Below are 22,044 nucleotides of genomic sequence, written 5' to 3' on the forward strand. Positions count from 1 at the left end.
AGCTCTTTCAGTTTCACTAGGACAGGATCTTTTTGTGTCCACAGTCAGATATTGACCACGGTGACTGGAAGAGTGTCCAGGAAATTCAAAACCAAAATGGACACTTCCGGAGGAGGCACCACTGGTGGAGTATCTGCCAGTGGGAGGCAACTCACAGCATCCACATTAGCCACTCAACTTTTTCGACAGTATTCTAACTTGTACACGCTGAGAATGAGGGCCTGATGCTGAATTCTACTGTAAGCTATTGGTGGCACCATCTTGCCTTCCTTCAGTAGCCTTGGCGGGGCTTTGTGATCTGTTACTGTGACAAATTCCCATCCATAAAGGCACTGGTGGAGCTTCCTCACGCCAAAAAATGTCCCCCAAACCTTCCTTGTCTATCTGAGCATATTTATGTGCAGCGTCAGCCGAAGTGCGGGAAGCGTACTCTATCAGGTGTTCCTGTCCGTTGTGCCACCGGTGAGCCAACACTACCGTCATACCGTACGCGGAGGCATCGCGTGTCAGCACTGCTTCTCTGTTCGGATGGTAGGGGGTCAACACCTTACATGACAATAGCTGCCTTTTCATTTCCCTAAGGGCTACTTCTTGGCTACATGACCATTTCCAAGGCTGACCCTTTTTCAATAGCAGGTACAAAGATGCCAAGATGGAGGCCAGGTTATTTATGAATTTTCCAGAATAATTCCTTAATTAGCTTTGGCAACTCTTGGACAGTGTTAGTGTCTGGTGCCCCAGGAAAATTAAGCCCCTAATAACCGAAAAGGCTGTGGGTACGCAAGCAGTCACAAAGATTACTCATTGGTCTTTATCAGCCCCCTGTTACTTGCCTGAAAGAAATATCACATTCTTCCCATGTTCTGTGCCTGGTCTTCGACACCAGGATCAAATGAATCAAGTTCCCAAATAAAGGCATGATGCCAGAAATGCTTACCCCAACTCCAAGATGACTTTTGCACACGAATGTTCTTCACGCACATCCTGTTTTCTCTCGTCATTACTGAAAGAACTGCACAATCACCAAGTCACCCTTTACTTACTTGTGCACAGTACACTGACTGTGGCCAGCCAGCTTGGAGTCAGTCCCTGAACTGAGGTGATAGAAAATCCCCTGTTTACATTTTTTTTCCTGGTTATACTCTTTTATTCATATAAAGTTACAGTATCACTCAATACATAGCATCAGTCACTACAAATCAAAACAAGTTACAAAAAAGCAGCGACGCTGAATAAAGAACATCCTATAGAAGTACATCTCAATTTAAACAGTAAATCCTAAGTCCATGTAAGGGTACAGTGTTTCAAACATGACAAGTGGCAAAGTCCATTGTATCAAGGCAATTCGCTAAAGAGCAGAGAAATGACATGGAACATCATGTAGAAACACAACTCATTCTCAACAATAGTACAAAATAGTACAAATAAACTTACATCAAAGTCCACATTAGGTTACGGTATTTCAAACACGGCACATAGCAAAGTCACTGTGCATTAACGTGAGTTGCCAAGGAGCAGAGACGTTGACATCGAACATAATATAGAAAAACATCTCATTTCAAACAACTGTACAAAATGTTACAGATAAGCGCACATTCCCCAGGGCAATTAGTCAACCTACACATGGACAAGCTATTAGTCGGCCACCACATAGGCCAGTGGGGACACAAGAAGGCGCAACACATGCGCAAAAAGATAGTCCAAACATGAAAATACCATATGTGCACAAAGGCCCAGTCCTACACACGAAGGCCCGGTCCTACACGCAAAGGCCTGGTCCTACACACGAAGGCCTGGTCCTACACAGAAAGGCCCGGTCCAACACGCGAAGGCTTGGTCCAACATGCGAAGGCTCGGTCCAACACACAAAGGCATGGCCCAACACACGGAGGCATGGTCCAACACACATGGAGGCTTGGTCTACCCATGAAGGCCCATTCCACACACAAAAGTTCAGTCTGGGACCCATATACTGAAACAGCGGCATAAAGACTGGGTCCTGTAACCGAGTCACCCTTTTATTTTACCAGTACAACAGTACACTAGCTTTGGCCAACCAGTTCAGAGTCAGTGGCCTGAACTGAGGAAACTCCAAACCTCCTGGTTAGATATATTTTTTCTTCTTTTTCTTTCCTTTTTTTCCTGCAGCTAGCACCCTGTTGTCTGAAAGAAGAACATTTAATAATGCAATAGGGAGAAAACAGTTCCCAGTTGTGAAAAGATTGAGAGCAAGAGGGCACAGATTTACTGTAACTGGCAAAAGGAACAAAAGTGCTGTGAGGAAAAAAAAATTACGTGGTTAAAGCCGGTGAAATAACTGCAATCAGGCCGGGTCCCATACCAAGTCACCCTTTATTTACTAGTGCACCGAACCCTGGCTGTCGCCAACCAGCTTGGAGTCACTTCTTAAAACTGAGGAGGTTCTAATCTCCTGGTTCTTTTGGTCAGCCAGGGCTTTCCTAATTGGCTCAGGTTAACAATACCAGTCCACAACCTCATAGTCAACCAGGTCAACCTAGTCCAAATCACCACACAATCTGTAGGCTCTTTTAAAAACGTTAACAAAATACTGGGCTGCCACTCCTCATGCCTGTCCATGTCAACCGTGTTATGGCATTGGTAGGATTACATTGGCATCGGTTGTGCTTTTAATAGGCTCCGTTGACCGTTAACTATTTATTCAGATATGGTCGGTAGGCTGCAAGATTTGATGGTTGTCCGTTCTCTCCATAATGAGGGTCGGCTACAATGTGGATGGCACTGACCCAGTTATACAAGCCTGCCACACCCTGCCCATCCATGATCAATGCTGGCAGGTCAGTAGAGTGCTGGCGAAGTGCAGTATTGTCAGAGGTGCTGTCTGTTGGATGAGGCCTTAAATGGAGATGCCCAGTAATCCTCCAGCTGGATGAGAAAGATTCTGTGCCATTATATACAAGAGCTGTGGAGCGCACCCTGATGTACCAGCCAGAACTGATACCTCAGCCAATGTAATGAAAACAGAGAGCCGATCATTGTCACTGTTCATGCACCTGCTCTTAGATGTGCCTGAACTGCTGGAGACATTGGCATGTCTGCAATTCCCTCATTACGACATTCTTTTCATTCATTGGCTTCACTGCCCAGATCAGCATTTATTGCCCATCTCTAATTGTACAGAGTAAAGAGTCAACCACATTGTGGGTCTGGAGTCAAGTGTAAGCTAAATCAGCTGAGGACGGCAGTTTCTTTCCCTAAAGGACATTATTGAATCACATGGGTTTTTCCAACAATTGACACTGTTTTATTATAATAATAATGGAGGTGTTACTATTGGTTTTAGGTGATTAACATGAAACATTTATGACGCCTCTGTGCTGTACTCAGAAAACTCTTTTCCCACCTATCCTTGACCTCTAGGTCTCCCTTGCTGCTTGATGACTTTCTGCTTCCACCTCCTGCTGATATCTCCGGAGAGGTCAATAATGATTATTGTGTTAAATGGACCCATTTCCCTTAAAATCTAAACATTGAAAAACCATGTCAGTGCATTAACCATTTATTCACCAACGTTGCACCCAGGAATTATTAGGTAGTGCTATCAGTTTTACAATAGTATGATTTTAGTGTGTTATGGTTCATTCTTGGATGACAATGTGTGCTTTGTGTTCTGTGTTTGTATGCGCTGTATTCTGGGGCAGGAGTCTGGTGGTGCAGTAATGTTGTCCCTATCTCAAGGTCACTGGGTTAACATCCCGTCTCCAGATTTCAAGGCCAAGGAAGGCATGCCATATCACGACCAAAGGATCAATCTGAAAATCCTTCAGATATTCCCATAGCAGACGGTAATGCTACAGAGACTCCTGATCAACCAGAGCCGTATGTTGGCTGCAGTGTAAAGCCTCCTTAAGTTAAAAAGACTCCACATGCAGGTTCCTGTCCATAAGCAAGTGTCATCCATAGAACCATAAAATATAGCAGCAGGAGTAGGCCATTCAGCCTTTCAAACCTGCTACACCATTCAATATTATCATAGTTGATTATCCACCTCAGTATCTTGTTCCCATTTTCTCCGCATTTGCTTTGATCCCTTTACCCCTGCGAACTCCATCGTGAAAAGATCCGAGGGACTAGCACACGCACGGTGCGGAGCTATGGAAAGCACCAGTTCATAGCCAGGGATACTGATTACATTGGTTTTCCTTGTCCATTGAATCCTGGAGAGAAGCCTTAACCAGGATCTTCTTGCTCAGAGACAGGAAAGCTAGCTGCTGCACTGCATGACAGCCCCTATGTAGTTATGTTCCACATGGAAACTATTAGCCAGATAATCCTCGAATTTATCAATAGACATTGTTGACTGGATTGATGGAGGGAAATATTTTGAATTTGTTGTCGAAATATGTGGTTCATGTGCATTTGACATTTAAATCAGATAGATTCCTTTTATGTTAGATTTGTTTTTTTTCTACTTCGGTTTCCTAAACAAATCATCAATGCATACTCCTGGATCTAAGTCCTAAATCGGAGGCTGATTACTTTGGTTCCTATAATTGTTTTGCCTGCTCCCCCTGGGGAATATCTGGTTGAGGAGTTGCTTGTTGCTGAACCTGATTGTTTTCGACCCATTGATATGATTGAAATGTGAATCAGACCGTTTCTGAACTAAAACCTCCCACAAGATTACAGTGAAAATGTAACCACTTCTTACATTTTTAGAACTGTCTCAATGGGTGATGCCAAACATACCTATTTACTGCTCAAGTACTATCATCTAAATTGATTATCTGTGAAAGGTTGTGAAGCAAATACTTTAATTTTGAAATTTGTAAATTTACTCCTTTTTCATATGATTTCAAAATGTCTGGTGCTCTGATGATTAAAGCTATTAGATTTGGTGTTAAGATCTGGGGCCCTGCTGTAAATGAGAAGTAAACATCTGCTAACAAACAGAGATAGTAGGAACTGAAGATGCTGAAGAATCCGAGATAACAAGGTATAGAGCTGGATGAACACAACAGGCCAAGCAGCATCAGAGGAGCAGGAAAGCTGACATTTCGGGCCTAGACCCTTCAACAGATGAAGGATCTAGGCCCGAAATGTCAGCTTTCCTGCTCCTCTGATGCTGCTTGGCCTGTTGTGTTCATCCAGCTCGACACCTTGTTACCTCTGCTGACAAGCGGAATTTCTTTTTTCAGCTGCAAGACTGACGCATTGAAATTTGCGATCAGTTTCTATACTTAGCTATTTCTGTCGTGTCAGATTCCTGGGATTCTCTCTGACTTCCCAAACCTCAGCTCTTTGCTTGAAATGTGTGAAATTGACTTGCAGCATTTTCTGACAGGAGGAGCAAGACTCCAGTATTCACCACCTCCCCCTCCCCATCAGAGCTGGCACCATGCTCTTCAATTGGTCTTTGCTGGGTTTGCACCCCCTGAGGCTAACAGCTATGTGCTAGCCTTCTTGGCATTTGCACGACTAAACCTGGACCGCTGATACAGTTCTCAATGGAACTGGAATAGGGCATACAACCTCTTGTAATTGTGAAAAGAAATCATAGAATCATAGAATTTTACAGTACAGAAGGAGGCCATTTGATCCAATGTGTCTGTACTGGCTCCCCAAAGGACTACCCAGCTGCCCCACCCTCCAATCCTATTTCCGTTGACTTCTAACTCCATCACTTTCAAATAAAGTCCATCTCTGTTTTGAAATCTCATCTGGAATCCACCTCCAACACTTTCCCAGTCAGTGTATTCCACATCCTAACTCTCGAAGCAAAAGTTCTGCTGTTCAGAAAGATTTTGGCTGCTGTTTACCTTACCTCCACATTCCTTGATTCCCTAATCCTTCATGCTCCTGTGAAATAACTATACATCTCAGCCTTCAGGTTTTCAAACAGTGCAGTACCATTCTTTTATGAGATCTTGCCTTGCAACCTTATTTGATATGTTTCACTCTTACAATAATGACTAAAATTAAGGAGTACTTCATCAGCTTTGATGTACATTTTGAGACATCCTAAAGAGCATGAATGTTGTGATTATAAATGCGAGCTGTCTATTTTCTGCTTCCTATCATGAGAAAAGGCAGACTGGATTATCATTTATACTCCGATCAATGTTGAGGACTGAATACCAATGAAAGGCTGAAAGTTTCTTTGTAAACACCTGCCATTAAAGGCTCTCAGAAGTGACCGAGCTGAAACGTTGGTTTAGCCTGATGTTTAACTTTGGTGAAAGAAGCTTGTGTTAGAGACAGGATCTTTGATTGCTAGTGCTCAACAAGGAAGGTGGAGATGGTGTTTTTGTGACTAGCACTTGATCTTACCAGCGTCTCATAACAGGGATTACACGATTGGGATTAAAATGGTCAGTGCTAAGGATTTCTTGCACTAGCTAAAGGTTCACCGCTTCTTACCATTTACCCACTGCTGAAGATTTGATGAAGTCTTTTGAAACTCATTGGGAGATATTCTGGTGCAGTTGGTCAAGGCTTCACCAAACCTTTATTCTCAATTCTTTGAGGGTTGACTTACTCTAGTTAATATTCAATTGCATAGGGCATCTTATAGGAGCATCCTCAATAAGGGTCACAGTCCGCTTGTTAGGAGACCCCCATGGTCTTCAGTGAAAATGGGGCAAGGTCAAGAAGCCAAGCAGAAGGGGAATAGAATGGTCTCCTCCTCCAGACCTTCACCAGGATCCCCACTGCCATATCCAAGTGCCCTTTCCCTGGGTCCCTGAGTGATTCTGAAACATGCCACTGTTTGCCAGCCAGCACATTCTACACCCTCAGTGGGAGCAGGGTGTAAAGTACACACTTCCAAAACAGTTGCATCTCGTCAACTTGGGGTAGTAAACTTAGAGGTGTCGGCTGGATATCTTAAACTGATCTCATCCTATTTGCCAGCATTTGGCCTATATCCCTCTAAACTCTTTCTATTAATGTACCCATTCAGATGCATTTTAAATGTTGCAATCGTACCAGCCTATACCACTTCCTCTGGCAGCTCATTCCCTCCATGCACCACAGTGGCTCAGTCGCTAGCACTGCTGCCTCGCAGTGCCTGGAGCCCAGGTTCGATTCCACCCTCACGTGACTGTGTGTGTGGAGTTTGCACATTCTCCCTGTGTCTGTGTGGGCTTCCGCTGGGTACTCCACTGTCCTCCCACAATCCAAAGATGTGGAGACTAGGTGGATTGGCCATGCTAAATTGCCCGTAGTGTGCAGGATTGTGTTGGTTAGGTGGGTCAAAGGGGGATGGGTCTGGGCGGGATGCTGTGAAGGTCATTGTGGACTTGTTGGGCTGAAGGGTCTGTTGGCAGACTGTAGGGAACGTATGAAAAGTTTGAGTTATGGAAATCAGCAGTGAGGTACACGTTTGCATGTGGAGTCCATACTTTCAAAGAGTGGTATCTTATTTGTACAGCACCGATTTAACTGCCATTCCCACCATTCCCACAACATTACACATTGGTACTTGTTCTCCTCTGTGCCTCCCCAAGCATCTTCTCCACAACCAGCCTGATACAGGTTTTTGGAAGTGCTCCCCTGCTGACCTGATTCAGAGAACACAGAATGAACTTAAAATTAGCAACACAAGAATCGTTGTAGTTCTTTATGGTAAGATGATATTAGAGCAATTTGTTACATGGAATCAAGCCAACCAAATACAGAATAAATCACAGGTTGATCCCTTGACAGTAGGTTTATTTGCATGACGCAGCCTTACACATCTCTGCTTTTTAGCTACTGACTCAGTGTCACAGCTGAAACCCTCTATTTGCATTCTTGGAATATTTTCTAATCATTCCATTGGAGCAGGCAGGACTTGAACCCAGGCCTCTTGGTCCAGGTGGAGGGTTACTACCACTGCACCACAAGAAGCCCTCTATTTGCACTCTCAGATGTGTTGTGATAGACCCCTGGAGAAGGTGGGACTGAAACCCAGGCCCTCTGATTCAGAGGGAAGGATATTTGCATTCTTAGATATTTTCTAATCAGCCTGTTCAGCGATGCGGAACTTGAATGCAGGTCTCCTGGCTCCAAGGTAGGGATGCAGCCATTGTATCATAGGAGCCCAAATTGATGGTGAAGGAAGGTATTTGCAGATATTTGTCATCCACTTGTTCAGAAATGTCATTACACACCTCTGGAGTAGATTGGATTTGAACCTGGGCCTCCTGGCTCAGAGGCAGGGGCATGATCAATGCACCACAAGGGTTCCACTTATGCACTCGGTCCTTAATCATAACACCTTTGTATCTTTAACACCACTGTCAACCAACCATTGACATAACCAACACTATTAGGGTGTTTGGTGATCTCATTGTAGCCAGTGAAGGAATGATGGAATAGACTCTCAAGCTCTTTGTCTGCCCATGACAAGTATTGTGGAATCTTCTGGGAAACTTCACAGATTGAATTAAGTAGTTTTGTCAATTTTTATTGCATTTGTTAAAGGAGCATATTGGGTTTAAGGGACCCACTGTTGTCGCATGCAGTGTGTTCAGTTAAAGATGATTTATATGGTGTATCATATTGTCCATATTTCTGAAGAAGGGTCCAGACCAAAAACGTCAGCTTTCTCTGCTCCTCTGATGTTGCTTGGCCAGCTGTGTTCATCCAGCTCTTCACCTTGCTTCTGGGTGTCTTGTTACGAGCTCAACAATGAATTCAAGAGTTTCTGTAAAAAGGAAACAAAGGTGTTGAACCAATCTCTGACCAGACCTGAGCACAGCAGCAGTCTTTCGATTAATGATAGCTGCCAAAATAGAGGAATCAATACTTCCTCATTGTCAAGTCAAATCTAGAATGTACAATTATGTGAGAATTATGGAAATGGAGGAGATTTCTGATCACAAAAGAATACTGGAGTTTGCCTGTCGCTACTACAATCGGCATCTATGTACCAGTGCTGGATTTTAATGATCACTGAACTCGTGGTGTTGGGTCACTACATTCACAACGTAATACGAAACTATATGCAATGGCCATAAGACAATCTTTGTCCCTGGCAGTGACCTGGTGAGAGCTGGTGTACCCCAGAGTGGGCCACTGGCAGTGACTTGGTGTGAGCCAGTGTAGCCCAGAGTGGGCCCCTGGCAGTGACATGGTGTGAGCTGGTGTAGCCCAGAGTAGTGCCCTGGCAGTGACATGGTGTGAGCCAGTGTAGTGCAGAGTGGGCCCCTGGCAGTGACATGTTGTGAGCCGGTGTAGTGCAGAGTGGGCCCCTGGCAGTGACATGGTGTGAGCCAGTGTAGTGCAAAGTGGGCCCCTGGCAGTGACATGGTGTGAGCTGGTGTAGCCCAGAGTTGGCCCCTGGCAGTGACATAGTGTGAGCCGGTGTAGCCCAGAGTTGGCCCCTGGCAGTGACATGGTGTGAGCTGGCGTAGTCCAAAGTGGGCTCCTGGCAGTGACATGGTGAGTGTAGCCCAGAGTAGGACTGTAGTGGCAGAGAAGAAAATGTTGGATTCCCTTTATGTTTTCGTTCTACTTTTTATTTTAAGTTCATGTGAATGGCACCTAGGCATGGCGACAGTACGCACTTTTCATTATTTTCTATTGAATAGATGCGATAATAAATGATTCAATTCAATTTAATTGTTAGTGATAGGCAGTGTAGCTTTGTGCCGGGAATGTCATGTCTCAGCAACTTGAGTTCTATGAGGAAGTGACAAGAATGATTAATGAGGGTAGGGTAGTGGATGTTGTCTATGTAGACATTTTTAAAGTATTTGATGAGGTACCTCCTGGTAGGCTAGCACAGAAGGTAGAGTGTCATGGGATCCAGGGTGAGCTGGCTAGATGGATACAAAACTGGTTTGGGCATTGAAGACAGACAGTAGCGATGGAAGCTGATAACGCCCTTGACCGCGTCTCCCGCATTTCCCGCAACACATCCCTCACACCCCGCCCCCGCCACAACCGCCCCAAGAGGATCCCCCTCGTTCTCACACACCACCCTACCAACCTCCGGATACAACGCATCATCCTCCGACACTTTCGCCATTTACAATCCGACCCCACCACCACATTTTTCCATCCCCACCCCTGTCTGCTTTCCGGAGAGACCACTCTCTCCGTGACTCCCTTGTTCGCTCCACACTGCCCTCCAACCCCACCATACCCGGCACCTTCCCCTGCAACCGCAGGAAATGCTACACTTGCCCCCACACCTCCTCCCTCACCCCTATCCCAGGCCCCAAGATGACATTCCACATTAAGCAGAGGTTCACCTGCACATCTGCCAATGTGGTATACTGCATCCACTGTACCCGGTGCGGCTCCCTCTACATTGGGGAAACCAAGCGGAGGCTTGGAGACCGCTTTGCAGAACACCTCCGCTCAGTTCGCAACAAACAACTGCACCTCCCAGTCGCAAACCATTTCCACTCCCCCTCCCATTCTCTAGATGACATGTCCATCATGGGCCTCCTGCACTGCCACAATGATGCCACCTGAAGGATGCAGGAACAGCAACTCATATTCCGCCTGGGAACCCTGCAGCCCAATGGTATCAATGTGGACTTCACCAGTTTCAAAATCTCCCCTTCCCCTACTGCATCCCTAAACCAGCCCAGTTCGTCCCCTCCCCCCACTGCACCACACAACCAGCCCAGCTCTTCCCCCCCACCCACTGCATCCCAAAACCAGTCCAACCTGTCTCTGCCTCCCTAACCTGTTCTTTCTCTCACCCATCCCTTCCTCCCACCCCAAGCCGCACCCCCATCTACCTACTAACCTCATCCCACCTCCTTGACCTGTCCGTCTTCCCTGGACTGACCTATCCCCTTCCTACCTCCCCACCTATACTCTCTCCACCTATCTTCTTTACTCTTCATCTTCGGTCCGCCTCCCCCTCTCTCCCTATTTATTCCAGTTCCCTCTCCCCATCCTCCTCTCTGATGAAGGGTCTAGGCCCGAAACGTCAGCTTTTGTGCTCCTGAGATGCTGCTTGGCCTGCTGTGTTCATCCACCCTCACATTTTATTATCGTAGCGATGGAAGGGTGTTTTTTCAGAATGGAGATCAGTAACTAGTGGTGTTCCATAGTGCTGGGGGCTTCATTGTTTGTAATATGTATAAATGATCTGGAGGAAAATGTAAATTGCCTGATTAGTGAATTTGCATATGACACCAAAATTATTGGAGTTGCAAACAGTGAGGAGGAGTGTCAAAGGATACAATGGGATACATTTAGGTTGCAGATTTGGGCAAATGGAGTTTAATCTGGATAAATGGAAGGTCATATTCAGGTGTGAATTATACAATAAATGGCAAAACGTTTCGGAGCATTGACATGCAGAGGGATCTGGGTGTACACGTCCACAGATCCCATCTTGGCCATAGTTGGATAAAGTAGTCAAGAAGGCACACGGCGCACTTACCTTCATCAGCCAGGGCATCGATTATGAAAGTTATGTCGCAACTGTACGAAACGTTAGTTAGCCCACATATTGATTATTGTGTGTACTTCCGGTCACCACACTACCAGAGGGACGTGGATGATTTTGAGAGGTTCCAGGGAAGGTTTACCAGGATGTTGTCTGGTCGGACGGTTTTAGTTATGAGGAAAAGTTGGATAAATTTGGATTGTTCTCACTGGAAAGATAGAACCTGACAGGTGACCTGATGGAGGTCTACAAAATTATACGAGGCCAAAAGTAAGGTAGATTATCAGAGGCTTTTTCCCAGGGTGGAAAGGTCAACTACAGGAGGACACAGGTTCAAGGTGAGAGGGAAAAGTTTAGGTGGGAAGTGTAGGGAAAGTTTTTCACACGGAGGGCAGTGGAACACACTGCAAATGGAGATGATGGAAGCAAGCAAGTTAGCAGCATTTAAGGCTATCTTGTTAGACACATGATCAGGAGGTGAACACAGGGATAGAACACTCATGTGCGCAATAAATAGCAGATTAGGTATCAGTGCAGGCTTGATGGGCTGAAGGGCCTGTTCCTGTATTGTATCATATTACTGCTTAAATCTGTATCTGTGCTCTGTCTCTTATATTGCTATCACTTGCCATTTCTGGTCACAGTATTGCTTCACATAAGAGATGCCTGTTTCACAGCAACCTCCTGTAATCTCTCCTTTCACACCAATAACACTCTGTTCCTTTTAATTATTTGTTTCAGCCAGACTATTAAAGTGAAGCCTGAATAAAGTTGGATAATTCTATGTGGCACCACCTTATAGAAAACTACATATTCCATCCAGCATGTGTGAGCAGCACGGTGGCTCAGTTATTAGCACTGCTGCCTCACAGTGCCAGAGACCCAGGCTCAATTCCACCCTCAGGTGACTCTCCGTGTGGAGTTTGCACATTCTCCTCGTGTCTGCTGTGTCCTGTGGTTTTCTCCCACAGTCAAAGATGTGTGGGCTAGGTGAATTGGCTGTGCTAATTTGCCCCTAGTGTCTAGGGATGTGTAGGTTAGGTGTGATAGCCATGGGAAATGCAGGGTTACAAGGAAAAGGTAGGGGATGGGTCTGGATGAGATGCTCTTCAGAGGGTCAGTGTGGATTCATTGGGTCGAATGGCTGTTTCCACATTGAAGTGATACTGTGATCCCTCATTAGCAGCCATGCAATGCTGTCTATTTTTCATCGAAGCTCAATTATATTATAGAAACAGGCAACTACTAATTAAACAAACAGGTCTGAAATTTTGAGAGCGGTCGGACTGTTGTCCTTCTCAAGGCCAGCCCTGCTTTTACAGTACTTCATTGAGTGGTCTGTCAAGTCTAAAGGTACCGTCAGTTGCATGAACCCAAAGAAAAGGGGGAGACAGAAAGTAACAAATGGTGCACTGTTATCCTAACAGTATATCTAACTGCAATATGATTAATTCTTCCTTACTCAATTAAAAAAAATGAAAAATAGCAGACCAGAGGATGACCACATATCCCAACTCATCACTGCTACTTTAACTCAAGTCAGAATTGTTTGGTTCTAAGAATAATCAACATCAGTTCTCCACTTCATTATCATTGTTTCAATGGAGAGAGACTGCAGAATGCTGCCACGCCGAGAAATCTGGTGTCCTTGTTCAGCACATGAATCTCAATGTTTGCATATAGTATGGGCACTTAATTAGGAAGACAAATGAAGTCTTGCTATTGCTATACAGGGCATTGGTGAATGCATGCCTGGAGGACTATCTGCACCTTTGGTCTCCTTGCTGAAGGAGGGATATACTTGCGTTGTCAGTAGTATACAGCAGGTTCTCTGTGCTGATTCCAGGGATGAAAAGATGGCCTAATTGCTGCAGATTAAATCTGACTCATTACAATTTAGAAAACTAGAAGTTACCTCACTGAAAGATACAAGTTTCTAAGGGACTTAACAGGATCAATGCTGGGCGGCTATTTCCTCTTGCAGGGAAATCTAATAGTAAGGAGCTCATTTAAAAATAAAGTCAACCCGATTTAAGATGGGGATGATGTGGAATTTCTCCCTTGAGGGTTGTTACTAATTGTAAGTCTTCGTTTTAATATATCTTTGTCAGATGTGGGCCTACTGGCTGGACCAGCATTTATTCCCATCCTAAATTGCCTTTGAGAAAGTGATGACCAGCTGCCACCTTGAAGCAGTGCAGTCCATCGGTTGATGGATATGCCCAGAACACTGTTAGGAAGAGTGTTTCAGGATTTTCGCCCAGAGTCAGTGAAGGAGCAGGGACATAGTTGCAAGTCAAGATGGTATGTGTCTTGGTGGGAACTTGCAGGTGGTTGTTCTCCAACACATTTGACCTTCTAGATTGTAGAGGTCATGGGTTTGGAAGGTACCTCTAAAGGAACCTTGGTGAATCGTTGCAATGCATTGTGTAGCTGGTGCACACTGCTTCTACTGTTTGACATGACGGAGGAATAAAGGTTTAAGATGGTAAATGAGTTGCCCATAAATAGACAGCTTGGTTCTGAATGGCGTCGAGCTTGTTCGATGTTTTTGGACCTGCACTATGCACATAGGATGTGTTTGAGCAGTTTTCCACATTGCGAGGCACATGCCATTGTTCTAACTGTACTGGTACTAACAAATCCTGCCAGGCCTACTTAAAGTGGATAAGGCAGTGGTGCCCATAGCTTCAGGCTGAACTCAGCAGTGAGCTCTAATACTAAGTGGGTATAATTATAAGTTGGAAAACTGTCCAGGAGGCTGAGTAGCCAATGCAGATGCATTGAGATGCCTCCCTCTGGCTGGTACATCACTGGTTCTACCACCACAGGAAGAGTCTATAATGGTTCAAAATTTTCTGGACACTCTTCTAGTCACAGCTTTATCAGACTTTGGACACAGAAAGATCTGGTCCCAAAACAGTTGGTATGGACGGGGCAAACCAAAGGGCCATCACAGCCAGAATTGAAACCATTTTAGAGCCAGAGAGACCAGATCACAGTAGGGGACGGCATATTATTGTGGGAAGCAAGAGTGAGTGTCCTGAGCAAAGGTCGCCACTGAAGTCCACTGGGGTCACCCGGGGTTTCTAAAATAAAGATGTTGGCAAGAAGCTATGTCTGGTGGCTAGGATTGGATGCAGATACAGCTGCATTGGCACGGCAGTGTCCAGAGTGCCCACAAGGACAGAAATTACTGCCAGCAGCTCCCCTACATTCATGGGAACGTCTGGATAAGCCCTGGCTTCAGTGACACATCAACTATGCAGGCCCTTTCATGTGCTTAAAGTTCTTAGTCATTGTGGACACTCACTTAAAATGGCTGGATGTGCATAGAGTTCATTTGTTAAACATGGGGACAACGAAGGAAAATCTGCAATACATGGATTCCCGGAAGTCTCGGTCACAGATAACGGGCATCATTTACCAGCAGGGAATTTGTGTATTTCCGAAAGTTGAATAGTATCCATCATATAAGGACATCGCCATATCATCCATCATCCAATGTTCTGACAGAAAGAACATTTCAAACTTTGAAGGCAGGCTTAAAGAAACAGCCTACAGCTTTACCAGGACCAAACTGTCCTGGTTCCTATTTGCTTATAGGACCACCCCTTTTGAAACTACAAGGATAGCTTCAGCAGAGTTGCTAATGTGGAGAAGACTTCATACCCTCAAATCTGATCTTCCAAGACCTTGGGGCAGGGTGCAACGGCATCAGGAACACCATTGCTGGACACAGAGTCTGCTGAGCAAGAGAAATAGTTTAGTTCAGGAGACAAAGTTTTGTGTAGGAACTACAGGAATGGCCCTGCATGGGTAAGACAAATGGCCAATGCCCAGTGACATATAAAGTTTAGATAGGTGCACCAGTCCTGAACAAGCACAAAGAACATATGAAAGCTGCAAAATTTCAAACAGCACGGTAGCTAAATGTGCCCTGGTCCTCAATTGCCTTTCTGTCTGTTCTGGAACCCGATAGTTCTCCCTCTCCATCAAGCATTGAAGATGCTTCGGAATCTGAGACGGACATGGTTGATGTTCCCACCCCGATGCCTTTGCCACCTGAAGAAGAGAATGATGTTTTCTGATATGCTTCAGGCACAAGAGGCGAGCTACTGTGTATTACACACTGTCCATATCCGGGGCAGTGTCAGGGGAACCTGACCCCGTGCTAAAACGTCCCAGGAGAAGCTACAAAATAAAACAACCTACCTATGTCCTCGGACTCAGAAAAAGAGGGATGTAGTGATGAAAATAAGGTAAGCCTTGTAGAATATGAGTTCCCTGGCTGGGGCTGTTAATCAGGTCCAATCAGGGAGCCCTGGCTGACAGATATAAATAGGAGGATCAGGAGCCCTGCTCACTCTGAGAGGTGGCTCTGAGGAAGCTGGATCAACGTCAAGGACTTTCCATGTGTAAATAAAGGGTAACTTGGTGGTGGGATACCAACCTCTGTGGAGTTATTTCACAAAATTTAGGCAGTTGAAAATCTGCCTGCCTTTGAGGTAGTGATTAAAATCAGCAATACACAAGAGGTTTGAATTGAAGGTGCACAAATATTTCAGAGTGTTATTGGGCTGGAAGAGAATACAGAGATAATTTGAGGTGTGGGATTTCAAAGCAATTTTGAAAGTGAGACGTTGGCAGACTGGAAGCCAGTGCTGTTCAGCAAGCATAGGGAAGACGGGTCAATGAGAAGAACAGCTACCCTTTACTTCAGAATCCTTCGATAATACTTTAGTTTTTGAGGAGAATTGACAGATGGTGAGTGACAGATAATCAGTGTAACAAAGCATTGAAGTTAGGAGTCAAGAGAGGGTTAGGATTACATGTAAGAGGATTAACTGAAAAAATCATATTCTATGTTAAGAATCTCCTGACACTTTCAGGCAAGTCACTGAGGTAAGATAAATTGGTTGACACTGAGCGTGCTTAGGAGCTGGAGTACCGAGAGTTCAATTAGTGCCAAGCTCTAGGTGTTTACAGCAATTCTTCTGTAGAATCAGACTTTATTTTTGTTTAATCCTGGGATGTGAGCATTGCAGGCTAGGCCGACATCCGGCCCAACTCGAATTACTTTTGAGAAGGGAGTGATGAGCTGCCTCTTGACCCATTGCGGTCTGGTATACCCACAGTGCTGTTAGGAATGGAGTGTGAAGATTTTGATCCAGTTACAGCGAAGCATGACAGTTCCGAGCCAGGCCAGTGAGAGTCTTCGAGGGGAATTTGCAGGAGATGGCGTTCCCACATCCCTCCTGCCCTTGTCCTTCTAGATGGATGTGGTTGTGGCTTCGGAAGGTACTGATGATGATGTCTTGAAAAGTTGCTACAATGCACTTTGTATGTGATTCATGCTGTTGTTACAGTGTGCCAGTGAGGATAATGTGTTCACTCCTGCCACAGATCATCCTGATAGACATGTTCTTCAGGATTCGGCCAGTTTGGATTGTAGCGGTGCCAACTGAGACATTTTGGTGCTGGACATTGAAGCGTACAGTCTATGCTCTTGCCCTCATTGCTTCTTCCAAATGGTGTTTAACATGGAAAAGGTGTGTGGGGGTGAAGGCAGAAATTAAACAATAACCGAGGGAAAGTAATTGCTGGGCAGTTGCTATCTGTCTTGTACAGTGCTGCTGAGTTGTAGTCTGGATGGAGGAGTTCATCCATGTATTCTCTACACCACAGAAGATGATCTAATTTGTACGCCAGCTTGATCATAACTAACTTTATTTTAAAATCTACAGTAGGGGTGGCATGGTGGCTCAGTGGTTAACACTGCTGCCTCACAGTGCGAAGGATCTGGGTGCGATTCCACCCTTGGGTGGCTGACCGTGTTGGTTTCTTCTCGGGGCTCCAGTTTCCCCCAACAGCCCAAAGATGTTCAGGTTAGGTGGATTGGCTGTGGTAAATTGCCTGTAGCGACCATGTGTAAGTTAGATGGATTAGCCATGGGTCATGCAAGGTTACAAGATTGGGTAGGGAGATGGATCTGGGTAGGATGCTGTCCAGAGGGTTGGTGTGGATGTGTGGGCCGAAAGGCCTGTTTCCACACTGTGGGGATTCTATGAAGTGGATGCTTCACGCAGGCAAAGGTGGCACCTGTCAAGTGGAGCTCCCAGGAAAAATTGTATATTGGTGATAAAACTCACATTCCTATGGTATAGGTGTTATTTCCCCTGTACATTGATGTTTGAATTATTCTGCCGACTGCAAAAGCTTTGACAAAATGGTGTGTTTAATTTGAAAGGTCGACAACTTTTAAGAAGGAAATTGAATTGGAATAAGGAAAGCCACTATTTACATGACTCTCCTAACTGTCTGTTTAGCTTTTCTTACCTTATAGGTGTTGGTAATTAGAATTTCTCTTTTACAGGTATAAGCAATTAACATGGAGCTTTTCTAACTGTGAACAAAACACAGATGAGATCATTAGCTGGTTTACCTCTATGTCCTCAAGACTATCCAGCAACTGTTCAGTGTAATGGGGGTAATTTAACATCCAGTGACAGGTGGAAGAGAAATGGGGTGAGGATAAGATAGTAAAAATATATGAAATGTGACTGTCTCTACATGCCTCCAGTGATGTGTTTTACTGGGATCAGAACTGGGATGAGTTGGGGTGTAGTCATTAATTAACTCCCTCCATTAGGCAGCACGCTGCAGAACTTTGCAGCTTTTCAGATTTAACAGCTGTAGACCGCGTTTCCTGGTGCTGGGATACCGTGAAGGTGAAAGGTCACGGGTAGGCCTGGATCCAGCAGCGATGCTCCCTCTCAGCCCCCTCCCCGGCTCAACTTCACCCCAACTTTTCTGGGTATATACTTCTCAGAGACCATCTCGTTTGATTGGACGGGAAACTTGACCGTGTCGCGGCCACAAAACTGTTGGTTCGTGAAGCAATTTTCATCAGAATCAGGTCGCAAAGGGCGAGGAAAGAAGGACGACCAGAAGCACACTGTTGTAGCCATGAAGCAAATGCACATCGATATTCAATTGAAATTGTTTATTTTTGAAGGAAAACATAAAAGAACAACCAATCCTAATGGACTGTGCTTTAAGCGAGTTGTATGCAAATACATCAGGAGATGATATGAATATTACATGTTCAATTATCCTCAAACAAAATTGACAAAAGTTAATTGCTGATCCAACAGAAGCTGTGGGATCAAGGTCAAATGAATTACTTTAACCCTTCAACATGTATTGTTGCTATGGTAATGAGCTGAAAGCATCGCCTATCCATGCAAAGCACACAATAGCTTGTGTTGTGCTGTGTAATCTAACAAATATGTTGTCTTTCAGGGGACACCTAGGGTCACTGAGGCTGCAACTGCGATTACGAGATGAGAGCGTTCTCCCTTCCAGTTACTACCAGCCCCTCATGGAGTTACTCCTGCAGTCGGTCAAAACAACCAACAATGTGAGTGACGTAATCGGAACTTTTTAGAATTAGCTTTATTGTCACAATGAAAAGTTTATAAGTCACCATTTACGCCGCCATCTTAGGGAGCAAGGTACCTGGGTACACATGCTTAAGTACAAATTCTTAAGGAAGTAAAGATTAAAATAAATAAATAAATACTCCAGCCATAAATTAGAAAAACAGAGAAATAAGAGTTCCCCTCTTGTGAATTAACTTGGCTCCTACTTTATTGTTTCTGATACAGTGCAGTCAGGTGTTGAGCCAAATACCATCCAGATATCTATTGGTGCTGCCCATCTACTAAGAAGTGTGGGACAGTAATCCAGTTTTGACTGGCACAGTTTCCTGCCTTCCTGCCACCTTTGAACTTCCATGGAAAGCCCCAGACTTTAGCAACCTACTGTGAAGGAACATTTTCTTCATTTCAGAAATATACCTAATTTTTCAAAGTATCTTTATATGTATACATATTCACTGAAGCAGTTCGTTTCTATACAGTGGCAAATGAAGAAACAAAACAGACACTGAAATTAGATTCTATGCGGCAAACAAACCCCAGGCAATATACAAGATTATGTTTACTTATGTTTCAGGAATCAGGAGGGTCTGATAACTGAAAAGACCCTCATTAAACTTCAGCAGGGAGACCTTAGATGGTGGTCTTTCCCCACTGCACATTGGCAGCAGCTGCCTTAAGCTTTAGTGTGTCCCTCAGCACATAGAACATTGAACATAGAACAGTACAGCACAGTACAGGCCCTCCAGCCCACTATGTTGTGCCGAACTTTTACCGTAAACCTAAAGTCTATCCAACCTCCACCCCTACCTTGTATTATTATCCATATGCCTGCTGCTCAAATGGCCCTAATGAGGCTGACTCCACTACCCTCTCTGGCAATGCATTCCTTTGCCCTAATGCCATAGAACTTAGAATTTGGCACATGCCCAGGTCCTACATTTCGTTCGTAACCACAGAAACGCTATTCCACTTGAATACAAAAATTTATTTTTACTTGCAATGACTGTTTGAATTAAGCATTCATTTTCAGTCCTTCAGTACAAGGAGTTGGGGTTTTCACACCGGATATACTTTACTGTATTTTGAAGATGTACACACTGGACATAACTGCAGCATCTTCACAATACTCTGCCACAGCTGAAAATGTGATTTATTGCAAATGCAATGACAAAGCAGACATCACTCTGCCTAAAAATAGCCCAGCTGTCACTGACCTCCCTGGTGGGGTACTGGGATTACGTTACAGCCACTAAGTCACTCAATAAGGATTGAGAAAATCTATAACCGGGAAGAGTGCACCATCTTCATTATCCCAGCAGGAATTATAAGCTTCAGATCAGACAGGCTGGAGTTTCTGGACCAGCAACAAAAATGCCTCACAGTTGTCATCTCTCTGTCTCCAAACGGGAGTCCAGGAGGAGAACGGGGGAGTCCTGATGAAACTCAGAGTGCCCGACACTCTGCATTGTCACTCCTTATGTTCAATTTGTGTCTATGGAGCGAATCACTCATTAATTCTAAGGACCTGATAAGCAGAGAATGAAGTGAGACCATTAGGCTCATCAATGCTTCTCCTTTCATAAACCTTATTTGATTTGCCCCTTTCCTCTGGGTGGGATTTGCAAATCTCCTTCTGATCATTCGACAGTAACCTCCTCAGGGTCTCACGTATAGTAAGTTTCCGCCGAACCTCAGTCTAAAATTAGGATCGGTTTGAGTTGAGCCCATCAGTGGTGATGATTTTCAGACTAGATTTAGCACATTGATTTAGCAAACTGGAAAGTGAAATAACTCCACTAAGGCGGTTTTTCAGTCACTAAGTCACCCTTTATTTACAAGTGTATAGTACAAGACATTGACCCAGCTAGCTCAGAGTCAGCTCCTAGAGTGAGCAGAACTCCAGACACTCCTGTTTATATTTGTCAGCCAGGACTCCCTGATTAGACCAGGTTAACAGCCCCAATCAGGGAACTCATGTTCTATGTGATCCACCCGCCTGACCTCGTTACAATTGGTGCAGAAAGTGCCAGTTAAACAGCAGACACCCATGTAGTGAACCTCATCATTTACTCTGACATTGGGATCTGACAATGTAGTGATTGTTCAACTGTGTGTGTGTGTGTGTGTGTGTGTGTGTGTGTGTGTGTGTGTGTGTGTGTGTGTGTGTGTGTGTGTGTGTGTCTGTCTGTCTGTGCATGTGCATGAGTGTATGGAGTGGGGGGTGGTATGTGCATATATTTGTGTGTGTGTGTGTGTGTGTGTGTGTGTGTGTGTGTGTGTGTGTGTGTGTGTGTGTGTGTGTGTGTGTCTCTGTGTGTGTGTGTGTGTTGGCAGGGTGCAGCAAGGACCATAGGAACATTCCGGAAAAAGTAGCCAATTACGTTGGCAATCACATTTTGGAGAAGGATGTCTCACAATTACAACAACATGCCGCGACACAGCTGTTTTCAAATAGGACAAATTGAATTATTATTTACAATGGTTGGGGTGGGATTTTTGTCCTCAGAGCTGCATAGTTTAGAACTATTTCTGGGGTTGGGGGGAGCAGTGCTGGAGTAATAGACGGAGGTGATAATGGTGTCGAGGTCAAGACGAGAGTAAACAGTGAGTAGTGATTGGAGACAGGCTTGGTGTGAGTGAGAGATAGTGGGAACTGCAGATGCTAGAGAATCCAAGATAATAAAGTGTGAAGCTGGATGAACACAGCAGGCCCAGCAGCATCTCAGGAGCACAAAAGCTGACGTTTCGGGCCTAGACCCTTCATCAGAGAGCTTGGTAGGGGAGTGTGATGTCCACATGCCAAGTCCAGGTGAGCTGATGGTCTCCTCCAGGAGGGGAGTGCATAGTGAATGATGCCAACAGCAGCATAAAGGTGGCCAGAGATTGGATGCCACAAAGTTGATCAATGATAGTATGTGCCTCCTTAAAAGGAGTCAGGGTCTATAGAATGCTAGAAATTTTGGTGGAAAAATAAACCTTATTTTATACCATACTATTGCAGAATTTATCATTGCTGATGTTGAAGTGAGTATTAAAATTCAGATGGTTGGGTTCACGATCGCTAATCCTTTTGAAAAAGACTGCATGAACCAGAAGCACTTCAGAACCAGCGGTGGTTAATAGATCTACTTTTTGTAAGTTCATTTAGGGGATATGGGCTTCTCTGGCTAGGCCAACATTTATTGCCCGTCCCTAGTTGTGCTTGAGAATGTGGGGGTGAGC

The 22,044-nt window shown here is 44.7% G+C and overlaps 2 protein-coding genes across 3 annotated transcripts in view; one reads left to right on the plus strand and one right to left on the minus strand.

Annotated features, from left to right (window-relative positions):
- The window catches only part of rasa4 (RAS p21 protein activator 4), a 233,593-nt gene that overhangs the window by 166,380 nt on the left and 45,169 nt on the right, over nucleotides 1–22,044 (plus strand). For both annotated transcript variants that reach the window (XM_048556900.1, XM_048556901.1), the window contains exon 9: nucleotides 18,683–18,800. In XM_048556900.1, coding sequence (XP_048412857.1) covers nucleotides 18,683–18,800 — 118 coding nt within the window. The remainder of the gene's footprint in view (nucleotides 1–18,682; nucleotides 18,801–22,044) is intronic.
- Nucleotides 8,408–22,044, minus strand: part of LOC125464498 (general transcription factor II-I-like) — a 224,658-nt gene continuing 211,021 nt past the window's right edge. The window contains exon 36 of the mRNA XM_048556894.2: nucleotides 8,408–8,668. Within this exon, the coding sequence (XP_048412851.1) occupies nucleotides 8,616–8,668 (53 nt within the window). The 3' untranslated portion in view covers nucleotides 8,408–8,615. The remainder of the gene's footprint in view (nucleotides 8,669–22,044) is intronic.

This window comes from Stegostoma tigrinum, chromosome 27 (genome assembly GCF_030684315.1).
Source record: "Stegostoma tigrinum isolate sSteTig4 chromosome 27, sSteTig4.hap1, whole genome shotgun sequence".
Classification (NCBI taxonomy): Eukaryota; Metazoa; Chordata; class Chondrichthyes; order Orectolobiformes; family Stegostomatidae; genus Stegostoma; species Stegostoma tigrinum.